The sequence below is a fragment of the Myodes glareolus genome, chromosome 12, assembly GCF_982192425.1.
Source record: "Myodes glareolus chromosome 12, mMyoGla1.1, whole genome shotgun sequence".
NCBI lineage: Eukaryota > Metazoa > Chordata > Mammalia > Rodentia > Cricetidae > Myodes > Myodes glareolus.
The window spans coordinates 76,548,155-76,569,124 of record NC_142037.1 but is presented as its reverse complement, the minus strand read 5'-3'; the positions used below and the strand labels follow the sequence as shown (position 1 = coordinate 76,569,124).

The following is a 20,970-nucleotide window of genomic DNA, read 5'->3' as shown; positions in this document are numbered from 1 at the left end:
AAGTAAATATAACATAAGTTGTGAGTGTAAAATGGTCCCTTTAAACTTCCAAATTGCAACCATCCAGAATCTGTTATACAAATAGAAGACTGTGCCACCAGGGGAAAAGTCATCACAACCATGCAAGAGAGGGAAGAGGGAGCATACATACTTACAGTTGATAGCAATGCTTTCAGTTGGCTCTATAGTGATGTGGGAAGTCCTTCTGTCTATGTGTTGCTTTTATTGGTTAATGAATAAATCTATTTCAGCCAGTGGCTTAGCAGAAATACAGGCAGGTGGGAAAACTGAACTGAATGCTGGGAGAAAGAAGGTGGAGTCAGAGAGAAGCCATGCAGTCCTGCCAGAGACAGACGCTAGAGGGAACTTTACCCAATAAGCCACAGTCACCTGGCAATACACAGATTAATGGAGATGGGTAAGTGTAGGATATAAGAATTAGCTAGAAATATGCTTAAACTATTGGCCAAGCAGTGATTTAAATAATGTAGTATCTTAGTGGTTATTTCAAGTTTGCAACTGGAAGCAAATACACGGCAACCTACAACAGATTGGCGCTCCTCCATGGCCAACTACATCCACATAAAATCCTGAGAAAGCTTGAAAAGGAATTCTAGACCCAAAAGAAAAGTTTTCCTGATTCAGCGATAGCAAGGGAAAAAAAAAAAACACATGGTTTCAAAACAGCGGCTTCCAGTTCTGTGCTTCCAGCATGAACTCTGTCTCTTTCAGACGACCAAGCATTTAAATGGGTTTTATGAGCAGCATGTTACAAACTGCTTAACAGCACAACACAGACCCACTGCATACTTGGAACTGGGGCACTGTGCACAGATTTCAGAGGCAGTGAACGTAATTCCACCATGTTCTACTGGGCAGAGCCAAAAGGCAAAGCAGTCTTGATCCTAGTCACACTGCTGCTTAGCTTTTTAAGAAGAGCTCCTGGACACAAAAGGATTACAGATACACAATAGGACAGATTAAGACATAAAAACAAAACTTTAAACAAGTCACAGTGTGTTTAAAAAATGTACATAGTCTTGGGAGAGAGAAGAAAAAGAATAAAAAGAGAGTAAATGTAATATAAAAGAGTACAAACAGTTATAGATTAAAGGAGTAAAGACAATAAGATAAATACTAACTTGTTAAAAAAAAGTAATAGAGTAAGAAAAATAAGACATGTAAAAATAGAATATACCCAGAGGGTCTTGATTATGTATATTGTTGTGTTTTCTTTAACTTATTTGACTGTGAAGGAGCTAAGTACAGAGAGACATTTCATTGTATGGACTGCTAAGCTCAACCAACATATATACTTTAAATGTATCTTGACTTCAAAATTTGGGTCTAAGGGCATGTTGCTTTGGAAAAGAGGTTCTGCTTCTGATTCCACAGAAGATGGGAACCTATGTATTTCTTTCAGACTAATGTAATTTGATGAACCAAGACCCCCCAAAAAGTTGCGATGAAGATCCCCCAAAATACTCTGCCCAACAGAAAACAGGAAGCAGTTTGGAGAGAAATATGCCCAAATTCCCAAATATTGTTTATAAATGTTTGTTTAAATTTAAAAGGGGATATGATATAGATCAATACTTTGTATTGGTATGGTTTTTGTTTTATTGTTATAAATTTTACTTCAATTTTGTTATATGTATTTTTCTGTTCTTGATTAAGGTATTGTGTTTGTGAAGCTCATTTAAAAATGTTATGTAAAATTAAGAAATAGATGTTCATATAGAAAAATAATCGTCTATAATAGTCAAGTTTGTAGTCATGTTAGTTAGGTTTTCTAGACTACAGAGATCTATTTCAGATGGATAGATATTCTTCAGATCTTTCAGACTACAGAATATGGCATTTAAAATGTATTAAGATCTTAGGACTTTTTCTGACAATGAGACACATCTGCTCCTAGCAGCACCAATCTACTTCAAGAGGATGATGGGCATCAAAGAGGCTCCTTATGGAGTTGGTTAGCCATTTGGGCAAGAAACTGCTCTTTCCTGGACTGCTTGATGGTATGTTATATGAACTGTACATTCAGGACCCACAGAAAAAAAATGACTGTTGAACTTGCTTAAAGGTGAGACGGTTCTTCAGGGTTCCTGCTTCATGAAAGAGTCTGTCAGACATTCTGAAAGACACAGAAGAAAATGACTGACAAACTGCCAATATAGATGAAACTGTCTTTGAAATTTCCCATTTCATGGAAAAGTCTTCTGGATACTATGGGCTAGTAGGATGAAGATAGGTGTCTGCAATGTTACAGAAGAACTTTGCATGATTGTCCAGGTAGATGTCTCTTCCAATTCTAGAGTTTTGGAGGTTGCTTACAATTAATTTCCTGTTTACTTAGGTAATATTATATCCTTCTGGAGTCTTTGATGGAGTTGAAGAATTGCTAATATAGTTTCTGAGTGGTTATTTTGAGTCTGGGCAGCTGGAAACAAACACACAGCCACCTACAACATTATAGTGTCTTTCTCACCTGTACAGATGTGACTCTGACCACTGTAGTCAACAGGAGAGCAACTTTGTTTATTTCTTAGATATATAGTGGTTCACAAGAAGCATATTAACTACCTCTAGCAAATAATTCCTTTCAGATAGAAATACATTTTCTAATTTTAAAACTAAGTATTTGTGAATGAAATAAATCAGTTTTTATTTTTAAAGTCTCTTGATATGTAGAAATAAGACAGATTAAATTTTCACCCTTAAAAACCAAGTAAATTTAAGTCAAGGTATTAAGAAAAAGTCAAGAGTTTAAAAACCTGAGAAAAAAGATGTTCAAAGATGACAATTAACTGGACAGTGAGGGGACTCCCTGCGTGAAAGTGCTAGTCTTGAATGCCTGACCACTGGACATCAAGAACTGCAACCCCAGGATAGAATAAAAGAAACCACTCCCAAAAGCTCTGCTCTTACTTATGCAAGTTCAACCCTGGCATGTACGCTCAGCATAATCAAGCACACACACACACACACACCCCACACACACACGCACACACGTGCATACACATGTACACACATTTTAAAAGATGACAACTTACTAACTTCACACAGAGAACCATAAACAGAAGCTTCAACTTTCACGGTCCAGTTGTGGTAATTCTGAGCCCCGGGTTTATTAGGTAGACTGCCATTCTTGTGTGTTCCAACAAGACAAACTGACATTTTACGGTGTGATTCAATGAAAGCATTTTAAAGCAACCCCAAAGCCAAAACCACTATACAGAGTTCTACTTTAAAGTATTGCATAGTATTAGAATTTCTGTCTTGCACATCAAATTGATTAGAATTCAATATACAGTTAAAACCATCCAGGTGAAAATGATTACTATATTTTGGGTGCTGAGCATCCCACAAAGGTCTTGTATGAAAAATCCTGATGCCAGGACTGGCAGTCTTGGGAAGTGCAGTAGAAGCTTTCGGATTAAATCTGGGTGAGGTCTTTAGATCATTGGAGTTGCAGCATCAAAGAGGGCTCCTCAAAAAGTAATCAGGACTGCGAGGGATTCGAGCACCCACTGATACAAGGGGACTGATATAATGAGAGTTCACCAAGGCCTGTTGGACTGGGACTGAACGAGGACGTGATCCAACCAGATTCTCTGAATGTGGCTGGCCCGGAGCCTTTTTGAAAAGCCATTGACAATGACACTGGGACTTGCTTCCTCTGCATATACTGGATTTTGGCACTCCAGTCTGTTTGGACTCTCACCTTCCCTGGACCTGGAGGGAGGGGGGAGGAACTTGAACTTCCCACAGGGCAGGAAACCCTGACTGCTCTAGGGGATGGAGAGGGGGGAGGAGAGGGAGTGGGGGGAGTGGGAGGGTGTTGGGAGGAGGGGCTGAAATGGAAACTTTTATAATTTAATAAAAAATAAAAAAAATAAAAAAAAAACAAAGAGGGCTCCTGGACCTTCACCTTCAAGTGCATCATCTCCAATGCCTACCCACAATTACCTATGCTGTCCCAAATCAACTGGAGCCCCCTGCACCACAAGCCCAGATAAATTGTAGAAAGAGGGAGCCGCTTGGTTGTTCCTGGCCATTTAGTCCTGAAATAATCACACAGAAACTGTATTGATTAAATCACTGCTTGGCCCATTAGCTCTAGCTTCTTATTGACTAACTCTTACATATTAATTTAACCCATTTATATTAATCTTTGAATCACCACATACCTGTGGCTTATCAGTTAACATTCTGGTGTCTGTCTCCAGCGGGGCTACATGGCTTCTCTCTACTCTGCCTTTCTTTCTTCCAGCATTCAGTTTAGTTTTCCCTACCTACCTAAGTTCTGCCCTATCAACAAGTCAAGGTAGTTTCCTTATTCACCAATGGTATTCACGGCATACAGAGGGTAATCCCACATCAATAAATCTATTCTCTTTGTGACTTCATTACATCCGGTATTGTAATTTTTTGTGGTCATGAAAAGTTGACTAAGACCTTTCTTCCATCAACTTTGCTACAAAGTTATGTTTGAGATAGATAAGCACCCACTAAGATTAGTTACACACTAATTATGGGACAGCACATTTTAAATGAATCCCATAAGTACCCTCAGAAGGAAGGTCTATGTTTGTGAATAAATCCTTATCTTCCCTCCCCAGTGAGTAAGAGAAAACGTAAGGGCCTTTAACAGATGCCCCCACTAACAGGTCTTCCCTGAATAAAATAAATAGGAGCAAAGGGCACCTTGACTACTACTTGGGAAATAAAACCAGAACACTGGGAAATCTGTAATTCTAATCACACTTACACCCTCTTTCCTTTTTCACATTTCTCATCCAAACACTCTTAGGAGCTCAATAGGCTTAAAGGGATTGGAGCAGTGCAGAGAACAAAGGTGGGGAAATCCAAGAAAGAGCTGAAGTCTCTGTCCACATCGTTTTAATAATTTCAAATCTGCTGAGATTTTCAAGAAGATATCAAATTCAAAAGTGTAGGAAGGAAGTGTAAAAAGTTATTCAATCTTATTTTTATTACAGAAATAGCATTTATCTAGACACCTAAGGAATTAACTACTGTGGACAAGAAATGCAAGAGATAAACAAATAAATAGATAAATAAATGCACTAAAAAACCAAACTTCTAAGAAATACAAATTCTAAATTAATGGGGTTAGTTTTAGTCAAGTAAAGGCCATATTGTAAGTAAGCGCATGATTTATTGTAAAAGTGGCACTATTTGTATTCTCATGTGAAAATGCCTACTTACATATTAAGTATACACTGACCTGAGACCAAGGTAACTTTAAAATACAGAGCAGACACCTACTGATTTTATTAAGCTAACTATTATAAATACAATTGTAAAATATAACTATAATATACACAAATATAATACGTATAAGAATAAAATGTTTATTAAGCATATGATATATGCAACTTATGCAAATTGCAAACGGGATATTTTTAGTAGGGAAAAAGATAAATCAATGCCAAAACATTTTAATGTTCTAATGAATAATTCACATTAATGAATGACATAGGAAAACTTTAGTAAGCATATGAATGGTTTTCCTGTGTTAGTCAAAATCAACATAGTACTTTTACATGACGTTCTTAATGAACTATCGAAGGAGCTTGGCACTTCTCCAAGGAGCACCAGCGATGGCCCTGAGAGCACAGCTGCTCCAGTTTCTTTAGTGGGAGCTGCACTGTTCTCCCCTACCTTAGACCACAGAGAAGATAGGTGCTTCCACAGGAAAACAGCCCAGGATGACCTTAAAAAGAAGGCGCATGCCCTTGCAGCTCTTGGTTTGTGGCACATGAACCAAATGCAAACAATGGCAAGCCTTTGCATTTCCCTAGAGTAGAGGAGTTTCAGTAGTTCCTTACATCATGGCAAAAGGTGATCTTGGTGATCAATGCTCTAGAAAGGGATGGTATACACAGGTTCTAGAAATGAAACTCGACACTTCGCTACCGTGTGTTGTATTTGGCAAGCACCAGGAACACTGAAATGTGAGACGGTGTTGGGATCAAAGCCTTACTGCGGAGCTGTCGACATGCAGCCAAGGCTATGGCATCCAGGGGACAAAAATCTCATAATGTGAGGGTTTCGCAGCTCAACAGCCACTGCACACAAATCAGGTAGTTTTTATAAGCAGCTAAGTGAGATGCATTTCTTGGTGAAAGAATATACTAAAATAAGTAAGTACATACATATAAGGGGTTTTGTTGTTTTTGTTTGCTTGTCGAGGAGACAAGAATGGCCCTAAGTTGGAAGTACCAGCTATGTGCGTCAAGCAGTTTGAAAAGTGTCTGTGTACTGAATAGACATTTAAATAAATATTGATATATTTAAAAGTGATCACGTAAGTGCTGGTCGATGGGTTTTATGTGCCCAGAAACCCGGGAAGGATGATAAGAATTTAGTTTACTGGCAGAACATTTACCAAGCAAATGTTACCACTGGGGAGTGCTAAAGACAAGCCTCCTTGCATTGGAAAAAAAAAGAACGTATTTTGTACTCAGGCATCCTTTGCAAATTCTTTGTTCACCCAACAACTCCCTTTGAATCCATCCCTTCTGTTGACTTCAGCAAAAGCAAGCATTACTCCACTAACTTAGCTCCAGACACTTGCTATTGCATCAGCTCACTAACACCTTCTCTCCCACCAGCAGCCAAGAATTGGAGTGCCAGGACAAGGCACAGGGGATGAACGCAGGTAAAGGGAGCTTATAGAAAGATAAAGGGAGCTTATAGGAAGAATGGTCTCCACCTGCCACATTACCTGTCCCCCCGCAGAGTCTCCAGCATACCTCATCCATGCGCAGAACCCCCAAAATGCAGGGTTTGAACGCCTGTTGCCTTAACGCTATTTTAGGGGTGAAACTACTTTGTGAGTCGGGGAGACACACCGAGAAGCTCGGATTTCTTTAGGAAGGGTTGGTACCAGGATGCAGAGGGGCGACTAAAGGTCACATCTGAGTGTACTGGTTTCAGTGCTCATTACAGAAAACATCCGCCGCATCTATCCAGCAAAGGAATATACATGGGTCTATGGTTTCACCTCAAACTTGAGGCAACCAACACAATTCCTTGAGAAAACAGCAATGGCAGGACCCCTGGTGACATTCCCTCTGAGAACAGATCTACGGACTTGCCAGCACGGTGAACAAACCTCCGCTTTACTAGTCCTTCAGACATATCACTGGAGACTAAGAGAGCACCGGCCGGAAGCAGATGCTCGGGAGCTCTGATGAACCCCAGGCGCAGCTAAGGAGCCCCTTCAAGCTGTTCTACTTTCCTGAGCACAGCAAGCATCCCCAGAGACCTCACCTCGATTCACCTAGTCGTACTGGAAGACCCTAAAGCTCATCTTTTCACCGAAGACTACCTCTGGATTGCCTGGGAGAGCGTGGTCGCAAGACCAGAGGTCTCCGGCCGGTCGGAACCCCTCACACCGCCTGGTCAACCAACCAACTGCGCGTACCTGCCCGCGGCGTGTACGGTAGTCCCTTGACAGCTCCCCCAAGTCGCCACTGAAAAAGTTTCCGAACTTCTTCGCAGCTCTCCACACCCTCGCTCCTGGTAGATCCAAGGAGAGCCAGGAGGAGGAGACAGCGCCAGCTCAGACGCCAGGTGCGGGCGTCCATCCTCGGTGTTCGGTTCGCGTCTTCCCCGCCGTGGTCCCCACTCTCCCGTGCTCCCTGCGCCGGCGGTGCCGGGGTAATATGCCTGGCCGAGGCTGGCTGTGATGCGATGCGCAGGCGACCTCCGAGAGACCGCGGATGGACCGCAGCTTCACCTGCAAGAAATAGGGTTTTTCCTTTGGAGCCCCGAGGCTGAGACGCTGGACTTCTCAGGAGCAGCATCGCCGGGGTGCCTCCCCGACCGGGCCGAGTTGGTTCTGCGGGAGCCGAACGCAAGCTCCGGAGACGCGGAGAATCTACGAGCATCCCGCACCGGCCACGAGAGCTGCAACGACCGGCTGCAAACCTAGCGGCGGCAAACCTAGGCTGTGCCAGCAAGCGGAGCTCCGCTGAAAGCCGGGCCGGCCAGCCCCGCGAGCAGGCCACGCCCCTGGCCACACCCCCTGGCGGTCCGCCTGCTCCGCCCCTGCCCAGATCCTGCGGAGCCCGGCAACAGGCCGACTGCGCGACCTCAGAAAAGAACCAAATGAGTGGAAGGAGGCCCAATCTCCTTCCTCGCAGTTCCTTTAGGAAATCATTGACCTGCCGAACTAAAAGTATGTATAAAGAGGATCCGAGAAAGGAGATGAAAGCCATGGAAACATTTCTCTTCAAATCAAGATCCTCAATCCATGGGAATTTGTATTCAAATTTCATGAACTGAACCTGGGCATACTACGAAATGCAAAAGCTGGCTTCCAAGACGCCTAATAACACTTATATTTCAAAGAAGCCTGAAGTAGACGTTATTCTTAAGTGTTGTAGGTTAGTGCTTTGGCGTATTTTTCTGTAACGCTCTGAATTTTCTGAAAGAACTTAGAAGTCAGAATCTCCCTGGAAAGCCATCATGTTCTCAATATCACAGTGAAGTCCAGCTATATATACAGAGTTTGCTCTATGCTCGTTGTCTTTACAGGTCTTTCTGAGCTTTGACATATTCGAGAATTTGTTTTTAATAGTTCTGAGAGAGTAACTAAAACAAACATGCTCAGAGGAGGTTTTTCCCGGGAAAACAGACACAACGCACTTATTAGTCAAGTAAAAGCCAACAAAGAAAGTTTGTCAAGTTAGAGTTTGCAAAAGGAATAAATAAGGAACCAAAGGTCAAACTGGAGTTAAACATGAGTGAGTGAGTGGCGAGAGCAGACCCATCACAGCCGCCTGGAGAGAGGGCTCTCCAATACAAAGAAGCTTTTAAAGGCATTGCGGCCCAGAAGGACTCTAGATACCTTAACCACTTTAAATGAATTTCATCTTAAGCTGAACTCTGGCCAAGACTCATGTTGAATAATTTTCAGTCTTAGCTAAATGCCATGGGGTTTCTCTAATGACCGTTTGGTATCAAAGGCAGCACTTTCAGAGGTGGACGTTTTGCTGTGACTGGGACACTGTTTCAGAGAGAAATACTACCCACGTGACTTCTGACATCTGTTGCAGGAGATTTGTGTTGTTGCTCGGAGACTGCCAATGGAGTCAGGCCCTGGTTCGAAGGACTGGGTCCACATTTAGCCGCTGGAGGAGAACATAGAGGTTTCTGGCGGTCTGAGAGATGGACACACCCGAGGACTCAGGAGGGGTCAAAGGAGAGGTTAGGGGGGTTGGAGCAGGGAAGAGTGGAGAGCAGAAGTTGCTGATCTTTTTCTATGTTCTTTGAATCTATCAGGTTTTACCATAATATCTGACTCCTGATCATTTTTTTATTAATAAAACAGTAAAAGAATCTGCTTTATATGGTGTCCAAACTGGGGGCACGTATTTCCACATAGGGCCTAAGAAAGCTTTAAAAAAAGAAATGTTCTAAACACATAAACACAGAGTCAGATACGGTTTCCTAGTCATGCAATCTCAGTCTCTCAGGCGGACCACAGGGCCACTGTGCACAGAGGTGGGGTCCCGAGGCTGCCTGTAGGCTTCATCTAGCCAGCAGCACCATGTGTGGAGCCACACAGCGAGTTTAAAGCTTGGCTCAAGCGATCGGAGAAGGCTGAAGGTAAGCAGTAAAGCTGTCCATACCAAGAAAACCTGTAAACAGATACAATAAAAAAATGGGAATAGACAGTCATAGAAAAAGGCAGTTTAAAATAATAAAATCTTTAAAGAGAGTAATTTATCTGGATCCTGTATGGTGTTTTGTTGACTGTGAATTTTTGGAATCCTGAAGAGTGAATGGCAGCTGCTGAGAAACATGGGGCTGTGAGAGGGACTGCTGAATTAAAGCAGCCTAGATACTTTAGAGATGTCTCAGTTTCAGAATGGAAGTCAGGAAAATGTGTTGCATTGGGAAATGAAGATGAAACTTCATTGGGGGAGACCTTCTAAAAATCTTGGCCACAGACAAGAAGAAAGAAACCAAGAAAGTCAACAGGTGACCTATATGCTGACCCCTCTATTATTGGGACAACCCTGAGACTGGATGAGACATGATAAATCTTGCTGCTTTCAAGGTACTCATTACTTAAAATTACATATCATCCTTTCATACGGTATGGATAGAGGATGGTTATATAGTCAAAACAGACATAAAGTTAACAGATGCCATTTACCTGCTGAAACATAAAGCAAACAAAAAAATCATCTTTAACTGACTTGTGCACACTGTACATTCTATTCCTGTGTTAATGCAGATTTATATGTTACCTTTAAAAGTTTGCATGTTTTCAGAAGAAAAAGAACTAGACACCAATAAAGACAAGTAGCCCAGGTAATCCAGCCTCTCAGAATGCCTATGTTTCAGTTTCCTCAAAATTCTGCATCCAAAGAAACTTCAAAGCTGCTAGCTGACATGGTCCAGCCTCACAAACTACCCAGCCAAGATTTCAGATAAGCTCCACATTTTCCCATAACACAGAAACTAAAATAATAATAATAGCAATAATAATGATAATAGTAATAATATTAATAATAATACAGCTACCTCTTCCAGGATTTGACCATTATCCCAATTTTCTCAGAATCCCTTAACGATGCTGTCACCCCAGACAACAGTAAGTAATTTTAAGAACATGTTGCCTATGTTCTCAAGAGGTGGGGTGAGTGATTTCTGGTCACTCAATGGGTTATGAATTCTTATCATCATATACGCCGTTCTTTACAAGTTGTTATTGGTCATGGGCAAGGAAGATATTAAGCAAAGAGATTAAATTCACAGATCTCATTCTGAAAAGAAAAAAATGGGAATATAGGAATGATAGGATAAAAAGGTATATTATTGAATCTACTTTTAAACTAAAAAACAATTTCTACTCTCAAATATTTTTAATTGGTATGAAAATTTACATATTAATACAAATTTAAGGTTACTTTGTTATATGGTATATATGTTTCTACTCTTGTTTAAGATATTTTTTTATATTGATGCAAATTTAAGGTTATTTTTGTTGTACTGTATTTATGTTTTTACGTTTGTTTAAGGTATTGTTCCTGTGCAGCTCACTTAAAACTGTAATGTAAAGGGCTAGTCCTTCAGAGCTATCAGGATAACAATGAAAGACATGTTAGTAGTTAGTCATCTATAACAATCAAACTTATAGTAACAGCAGCTATGCTTTCAAGTTAAAACAGAGATCTATTTTAAAACGATAGATGGTCTTCAAGCACTTCGGAACTTAAAATTTTTTTTTAACATAAAGCTTTTCATGAAAGTAAAACACATCTGCTCCTGGCAGCACCAATTTCCTTCAGAAGATGATGAGCACTGAAGAACTCCACATTGAGTTTGTTTTCTTTGTGGCAAGAAACTACCCTCGCTTTGACAGCTGGCAGTATGCTATCCAAATTGGACAAGCAGGACACAAAAGAAGGTAACTGTTAAACTTTGCCAAGGAAAGGTAGGACAGTTGTTCAAAATTTCCTCCTTACAAAAAAGTCTGTCAGATGCTCTAGGCCTGTAAAACCAAAGATGGATGTCCCCGCATAGCAGAGGAATGTTGGTGTTCCTGTCCAGGCAGTCAGATAACTCTGTCATTCCTATAGCTTTGGAAGTTGTTTGTGCTGCACCTCCTGTTTACTCAGGTAATATTATATCCCTCTCTGATCTCTGATTGGGCTGAAGATTAGATTGTTATAGTTATAGCTTCCTTAGTTAATATAAAAAGTAAATTAGATACAAAACTTTGGACTCACCAAGAGAGGACAGATGGAGTATTTTCTTAGAATTTTCCAAACACAAATGGACTGGAAATTGTGAATGTAATCCTTACTTTATAATTACTTTTATCATATATAGTTTTACTATGTTAGTGTTAAAAACCTTTCCTTTTCATTTAGACGAAATGGGGAAAAGGTTGCAGGAGATTTGTTTGTGTAGTTGCTTCTAGACAGCCAATGATGTGTGGCCTTGGTTCAGAGGGTGGAGTTCACATTCAGCTGACCAGAGTGGACCATACAGTCTTCTGACTGACTCAGAGGAGAGAGATGGACACACAAGAGAATAAGAAATGGTTAAAGGAGATACGCAACACTTTCGTGTGGGAAAGTATAGAGAGTAGAGGTTGATGATTATTTTCTCCGTCACTCTGTGGATCTATCAGGTTTGACTCTAATATCTGACTCCCAGCCATTTTTTATTAATAAAACAATAAAAAAACTGCTTTAGACATCCATTCTTCCATTACCACAATTTTTTCTTAGAAGCTTTCTTAATAAATGAGAATAGAAAACACTAGCTACTTTAATGCTAGGCCTTCAAGCAAGGCTTTACGTATCCTAAAAAAGCTATTTATAAACCACTTTTGCTTTGATACCCCATCATGGAAAAGCTTCCTGGGAGTCACCTATATCCATGTGAAGAAACAAGATCATCCATGACTTTCTATACAATTCTCATGTAATTGTATAATAATAAATAATATTCTAAGTGCTGTAGGATTCTCCTTCACTAACTCTTTATAGCAACACTATAAGGTATTTATTACCAGTACTGTTTTACAAATAAGTAGATGGGAATAGATGTGTGGGATGGCTTGCCCAAGGCCATAGACAGGTGGGGAAAATAGGAGTCAAATCAGGGTGTTAAAATTCAGGACAAGAGTGTCTTAGATATTTTACACTTCACCTAAACACTCAGTTACATCAAAAGACTAAAGACAATTCATTAATTCATCAGACTTTTTGAACCTAGAAATATATGTGTGTGTGTGTGTGTGTGTGTGTGTGTATTTGCTTATTCTTCTAAACTTCTTCATGTATTTATATAAAACACAGTAATCACCAAGTTTCCTCAAGCTTCCTTATTCTCACTAGAATCTCTCCTTGTTAGAGCTGATCATTGTCGACCATTACAGTGAAAAGGAGTCATGCTGTCCAGTCTGATCCCTTCAACTGTAGTCTGGAAAACGCTTTCCCTAAAGAAAATCACAGACACAGCTGAAACATATTGATGGCTTGAGCAGCAAGCATTGATTGGACAATACGATGTAAAAGGTTTCACCAAGCTTAACTAGGCTTAAAGAGACCTACCAGCAAGTTCTCAGTGGTTTTATCCTTTCAATAAAACAGGTAGGAAAGCATACACACCAACTGGATGGTTCTCATGAGAAAATGTAAATGATCCATATTAATAATAGGACACATTTTGCTAATATCCTTGTCCCACAATGGGTGAGCTAATAGGTGTCTAGGAAGGCTGTTTTATTTTTCTTCTCAGTATTCTTATGCCACCCAAACAAATAGCTCAATTGCTTTTCTGAGTGAATTCAAGTTCCTATCTTCCAATCAGAATACAATACCACCGTGTCTTTTATATAAGTATTCTTAGAGCAACCTGTAAACACTGTACTATAACTGATCTTTGGCTCAATTTACTCATAGATACTACAAATGAAGCCAGAGGGAATTTCAATAATTTGATATTTACAATGCCTCATTTTTGAAAACTATTCAATCAGCACTTATTGACTGTCTTTTGTATAATAGACTCTCTGGTTTGCTTTCAAATATCAATACCCTAAGATAGGAAAATCTTTAAAGGGCCATCATTTAAAACACACTTCCATAGTCTTCTAAATGTGAAGCTTCCCTTGTACTCTCAGTAACCATTTTCAGTTTGTCAACACAAGATCTTGTAGAGATAACAAATTGCCAGCATAATGTAAGAGTAATGTGGTAATGGTATAATGATTGCAGTCTTCACCCTGAATACATCTTTAAGCCAAAATTGTCTACTGAATAGCTCACACTCTATAGTGGTTCCTTTTAATTCCTAACATGAGATAATTTAGAATCACCCAAAAAAGGAGTCATAATTGAAGAACTACCTAAATCTGAGTGACCCGTGAGTATGTCTATGAGGGCTTAATTATTAATTGACCCCGCCCATTGCAGGCAGCACCATTTCCTAAGCAGGGGATTCTATATTACATAAGAGTAGAGGAAGTTAGCTAAGTACTGAGAAGCAAGCAAGCAAGGGCCCATGTGTTTATTCTCTTTCTGCTCTTGACTGTGGATGCAGTGCTTTAAATTCCCACTTTGACTTCCCTGCTATAACGGATTATAACTTGGAATTGTAAGCTGAATAAACCCTTTCTTCTCTAAGTTGCTTTCTGTCAGATATTTTACCATAGCAGCATAAATAAAACTAAAACATGCTCAGAAGCTGGTTTGGATACTCTCTCTATCCAGTAAATAATGATAGCTCACATTGATTAAGTGCTTAGTTATAGCTCCTGGAGCAGACACCGCAACCATTCCCACGGCACTCATAATTACTCTACCAAAAAAGAAAAGAAGGAAGGGAGAGAGGGAGGGAGAGAGGGAGGGAGGGATCGAAGGAGGAAGAAAGAAAGTAAGGTCCAAAATGATTAGGAACTTTCCTAGAAGAAACAAATATTAATGAAGTTCAAATACAAGTCAGGTCCATCAGGAGACTCCTGTACTTCTGAACAACAGCACTCCTGCTATTGAGCTAGACAGTTAATGTTCAGTCCCTTGTACTCAACTCATAAAGAAGCAGAAGCCCTAGTACTTGTTGGTAACTGAAAAGTCAGCAGTACCTCTTTCCGACAGCATCCCTGAGTACTGCAGAGTCTCTAGCTCTGGTTCGGCAGCCCCTCATTTCACTGTGTCCCCGATCTCTCATCTCCACTAAATTTCTGATAACTACAATCACATCCATGTTATATTTAAGCTATCCAAAGACCCCAAAGCCTAGCATGAGTTTTCATGGTCTTTCCAGAAGTGACCCAGTAAGAAAGGATCCCTTATCAATTGGACCAATTCTACCCCACCCTGTCTTCAACCTTCTGACTTCAGCTCCCTACCAGGAAATTATTGAAGTGAAATCATGATATAGCAGAGTTAATATAGCACAAGTTTCTTTCCCTTTCAGTTGTGCAACCTGCACCAACTGTTATACAGCCTATGTTTTAGTTCTTACACAGAGCAATTCTCCATTGAGATCCAGTACCCTCCATAACTGTATCAATATTTTCAAGAAAGATGAATTAACAAATACAGTTTGTTAACCACATCAGCTAAAATGTTTTCCTTAAAGTGAATGTCTTCCAGAAATTAATCTAAACAAAAATATTTAACAGTTTTTACTGTTTGATCATGAAATGTGAGAAAGTGCAGAACCCTGGTGATCAGCTTTACCCTTTGAGCAGGGACTGGGATACTTACTGAATTATTTTGCTCCCATAAGTCAAATTCTTGTCTATCTTATATTATCTTTATTGAAGTCCTTATTACTTAAATAACAGTTCACCTTTTACATTTAACTTAATCTTTAGATTTTTTTAATGCACGGGGAAATCACCATCTGATGAAATAATATCACCAAGCACTTTCAAAATCATATTGTCATCTTTCAGCTAACAGTATTTATGAATTACTGAACCATCTGGTTCTTAATTTTTAGTAAGTTTGTTTTTTCACTTCTTTACATTTATATTTAGAGGAAAACTATAAAAATAGGTATCTTAAAATGTTAATAGCACTACTAAATGACTCAAGAGTTAGAGTATTATCTTATTTTCTCACAGCTGATATTATAATAGCTCAGATATTAACACATTCAGGTAAGTTAATGTTAACACTAGATGTAAACATACTCCAGAATGATCGCTCTTTGTCTGCGCTACTGGCCAAGTGTGTACGAACACTCTGACACCTGTTTTCATTACTGCAGCAATGAGGCAGAAACACAATGCCCATGTGGTAGCTTTGCTGATGGGGTTAACTGGGGCAGTACATGTAAGAGGTTTATACAACTCCTGGTTCACAGCCTCACACAGTAAAAAGACATTATTTTGCCCCACTGGAAAAATATTTGACATTAATTCATGTTTATAAGTAGCATCCTAAATATAACTAAGATAATAAACTTTCTCCTCTTAATGATGGAAGCAGGCAGATCTCTATAAAAAATTAATTAAACTATTTTTGGAAGTATTAAATTTCCTTTTCTTATTTTAGCATATCTGCAATTATAAAATAAATTGTTTTAAATAACAGGAAAAATTGATCATAACATCTCAGCTCAATGTTTGTACAAGGCAATCTTAAATTGCTCAAGGTTATAAGCTAAAAGTCACTTTTAGAAGGAAGAGTCACTTCTCTCTGAGCGTAATGAGCACTTGGAGCAATATCTGGAGACTAATTATCAGTAGCTCCTTAAAATGCAAAATATAGACAGTCTACTAATGATCGAGCCTCATAATTGATAATTATCTCTGATTAAAGAAAAGGAAGTTCTTCCAGAGGCTTCACCGCTATATACCATTGTCATAATTGATTGCTAATTGCCACATGTAAAGATTCTTTCTATCGTGTGTTTAATCTCTAGTATGTATAAATAAGGTCCATGTCGCACCCTTATTAACCTTCGGAAGGAATGATATTACTTTCCAAGTGTCTTTGCACATTAGTATTCAGCCTGATTCTTTATATTTGCATATGAAAAGGTACAAGCAGTTCATACTCCCAAGCTAAAAAGAGAAATCTCTTGCTCTGGCCACTTTTGAATTCTGGTCTTGATCCAAACTTTGTGAGGAGAGAGAAAAACTCTCCTTCTGGGGTGTGCCAGAGGCTGTAGGTCACTGCCAACACTTGGTGTCCAATGGACAATGATGCTCCCCTGCCTCCTTTCTTTACCTGAGCTCTGCAGGGCATCTTAGCTTTCCATAGGACTCTTCTTTTCCTGCTACTATTTTCAAACAATCTTATAACTATCTTGCTAACACCATAATCAACACTACTCTAAAACTAGTTGGCCTACAGTTTCTTGGATCTGGTGAGCCTGACACCTCAAACTCCCTGTTCCCCAGAGTCCTTCCCTTCTTCAGCTTTCTTGCCAACCCTAGTTCTCCAAGCTTTCTCAGGTCGGACTTTCCTATTTACCTGTTTTCCTCTATTCTCATGCTTCTGAGTTGCCCAAACTGTTCTTTGTGGTGTTACTGAGTTGAATACTATCCTTCCCCAAATCATCTCCACTCTTGGATTTTGAACATGAAAGCGTGATGCTTTTGCAGATGTATTTATTTAAAGACATTAGGATGATGCCACTTGAACCTAAGGTGAGCCCTGGTTGCTGACATTTGCTTAAAGCCACGAGGGAGAGATGGGATAGATTGATCCTGGACTCCAAAGGGATCCTGGCTGCTTGACACCTGCATCAACAAAGGACTCATTTCTATGCATGCCAATGGGAATCTGGCCAACCCAGGGAAATGCTAGGGTTCTTTTTTCCTTTATCTGTGATCTTTATCTGTGGTGGCTGCACTTAATACCCATACACATCCCTCTCCACATCTATTTCTTCGGCTTTTTAATGTCCTTCTTGTCCATCCCTTCTACTTTTTAATGTCAGAATCCTTCCATCATCTCAAACTTTTAAAACAAAGCCCCCTGTCACTCGGCCTCTGGAGTGCAGGAATTACTGTATAAACTACTGCATATACAAGGGAGACTTTACAATATTTACACTCCAGCTCATACTTTCTCACCCACTCATTAATTTGCTAATTTGATAAACACAATCCGAGCTTTGTTCTTTTCATTAATAAAAGCATCCTTACTCACTTAACTAACCTAGCCTTTTTTTAATGCTCCCTTCTTTTACGACTATATGTTATAAGTAATGCCTCAACGGTTTGTCCATTTGTCTTTTATATGTATTGTTTTCATCCCAACTTTCCCAGTCTTTCTCACCAAGTCCCCATTAGCTCCCTTCTCTCTCTGGTCTAAGTTATAGCAATGGGCCCTGGTCAGCTCCTAGCCTGTACTCTTGTGTTTCTTCAATACAGCTCCATGAATGTCAGTAACATTTGCTAGGGTATGAGAAGGTCAATTCCCAGGTCTTAGGCAAAATTGTGCTCTTCGTTTGGAATCCAGGTTAATTACCTTAAAAGATTTATATAATCTCAACATTTAAAATTAGTGAACGCTTATTATTTTGGTGTAAACCCACTTTTCCCATTTTATTTTCCCTAAACTACATCTTGGCCAGTTATGCTTTTCAGCAACAGATAAGTCTAATATCCCTTCCTCTGGTCATTTCTTTCAGTTCTGATTCTCCATGAAGACTTCTCATCCTGTATCTCACATAATTTTCTTCCATCTTAAGCATATTATTTAACCAGTTATTATTAGATGACTAATAATATATTGTTGCTTAGACTATCGTAACATTATGATTTGATTCCTTAAAAAAAAAAACTTAAGCTTCCTCCAGAATATAGACCACAGTATCCTACTTATACCTGTAATAAATGTGTTGAATGAATGCTTGAAAGATTTAGGATAGCACTTTGAAAGAATTAGCAATGATCCTAGGAGACATGTACATCCATCCCCTAGACAGTGAATAGCTGAACTGGAAGATGACTCCGTTGGCAAAGGAGCTGGCCACACAAGCCCAGGAATTCATGTGAAAGTGGGAGAGAATCAACCCCACAAGGTTGAGCTTTGACCTCCATCCATCCACACACATCATGTACACAAAAATGTCCACAATGATAATAAATAAAATTGTAATTGTTTTTAATTTAAAAAAGAAAGTAAATGAATGAAGATGAATCCACATTTCTTCCCATTTTACTTAAATGCATCTGTAAAGACTGCCTGATGTTAATTTTAATATGATCAAGTATCTTTTTTGATTCTCAGAACTTGAAAGTAAATGACTTCCCAACTTTAAATCATACTGTCTACTGGTCTAATAATCATTGATTATTACAAAATTTTAATAACATTCTCAGCAAATAATTATTAATATTCATTAGAGTACAATTTAAAATGAAGCTAATACCAATATGCATTACTCAATCTTAATTATAAATCACTGCATTCACATGAACAATATTATAACATTTTACTGAATATTATAAGTACTATGCAAATCAAAATATTGATTACTGGGTCCATAGCATATTATCCATAGAAATTATATACAGAATGATCTCCGTTGCTCTTCAGGGAATTACCTACACACACATATTCTGCCTATCTGTTTTATCTTTTTAATCCAATTATAAGAACAGCAATAATGTAGGAAACTTTGCCTACAACAAGGCAATATATTTTAAACTGCTTTAGTTGTCCTTGATTAGCTTATCCTTCTCTGAGAAAAAAAAAAGAAAGTTTTACACTGTAAGCCTCAGAATTCCAAACAGATTCCTGCACTCTATAGCCTTTGCTCTCACTGCTCAGCTGTTTCCTAGACACAAAGGGGAGAGAGAAAGGTGGAGCCCTACTCACAGGTGAACCCAGCAAGCTCTGACCACACTGGCTCCCTCATCAACTCCCAGCACGTCCTAAATCACTTCAGTGACTCACTGCACGCCAGCCTTGACTCCTGGTTTATAACTAGGGCTGAAGAGGTGAATCAAATACAGTGGCTGCCTTCCAAATTTACAGTTCAGAAGGTTAGAGCAACACATAAACAAATAGGGACCATAAAGGGATAGTCAGCCCTGATCAGAGTACACAAAGAAGGCACAATGGCTCCCAGGCAGGAAACAGAAGAAGCAGGCTGCTTTCCTTGTGTTAGTGCTTAACACACATCCTTAATATTTCAAAATGCGATCAAATCAAACAAAATTAAATATGAACTATAAGCATCCCACCATAAGTCATTTGGCTAGAGGGAATGTTGGAAGTCATAGTGTTTGAAATGCCCTGTTATACAGTCATAGCCCTTGCAAAAACGATCTGCATACCACATCCTCAATATGATGGAAAGGAATGCAGTCAATAAAAACCACGCGTTACAAGTTCAGAAACTCTCCAGGAATGTTGGATGGGAAGACGCTGAGAAAGAACCCGCGTGGTATGCAGAAGCAGCTACACTGAACCTTCCACAGAGAGAGGGAAGATGAAAATACACTAACTAGTCATGTATGTTTTATTACTTTCTTTTTATGACTTTAAAGACCTTCCAAATTGACATTTGGGATATGAAAACAAATAATACAAATAAAGTCCCACACTGTCCTTCCAACATTCCGCTAACATCAGAGAAAGAAAGGAAACAACAGAAGATAAAAGGGGAGAGAGCGCTGAAACACAAGCAACTCTTCCTCACCTGCAGCTCTGGAGATTCTCATGTCTCCTCAGAACTTAAGGATGAGCATTTTGTCACTCAATAAATTTGTATTAAATATTAACCTTCACATCCAAATTAATTAATGTGCTTTAACGCAATCCTAGGAACCTGTCAGTGGGGCACACTTGTGCAGAGGCAGAGGAAATTGTTCAGATATTGAAAACGGTGAGGGCCCCTTTTGCCCTTCTTACCTCTGGTTGATTCTGCTCAAAATGTCCCCCTGATCCTACCCTCATAGCCTCAGCCTTCCTCTGTCCTCCAGTCACTTGGCTGACAGAGTGGGGCAGGCAGCAGACAGGCAGGAAACAGAGCCGGTCTGAGAAGCTGGTGTGGAGCTCTGAACAATCAATCTTGATAACTGTTTAAAATACCAGAGGACCAGAGGGCAAATATTCTGGACATTTCCTTTAGCTGTTTGTGTGCTAATTTACATAATTCTTAAGTAATATATTTTCCTGTTAGTTTAGTTTTATACAACAGAGAATCCCCATTTAAGTTCCTTACAGTGGTTTTGTGTGAGTGTGTGTGTGTGTGTGTGTGTTTGTGCATGTTAAGCTTTTTAAAAATGTAATTCTCTTTTAATTATATTATCTTAGAAACATGCAGAATCATGTGGAGAGAGAAATAACCGCTCTATCCATCCATTTTCAGCATGTCTGACTTTGAGTCAGCTATACACCACACTCACATTTTCTATACTTTATGGAAGAGCTGAGCTAAATCATGTTATGTAGCTGGCTGCTTTGAAAATTTGCAATATAGGGGAGAGACAAA

At 39.4% G+C, this 20,970-nt stretch overlaps 1 protein-coding gene across 2 annotated transcripts in view; it reads right to left on the bottom strand.

Annotated features, from left to right (window-relative positions):
- The window catches only part of Gpc5 (glypican 5), a 1,239,739-nt gene extending 1,231,768 nt beyond the window's left edge, over nucleotides 1–7,971 (bottom strand). For both annotated transcript variants that reach the window (XM_085698195.2, XM_085698197.2), the window contains exon 1: nucleotides 7,457–7,971. In XM_085698195.2, the coding sequence (XP_085554321.2) occupies nucleotides 7,457–7,922 (466 nt within the window). In that variant the 5' untranslated portion in view covers nucleotides 7,923–7,971. The remainder of the gene's footprint in view (nucleotides 1–7,456) is intronic.
- Between the last annotated feature and the right edge of the window lie 12,999 nt (nucleotides 7,972–20,970).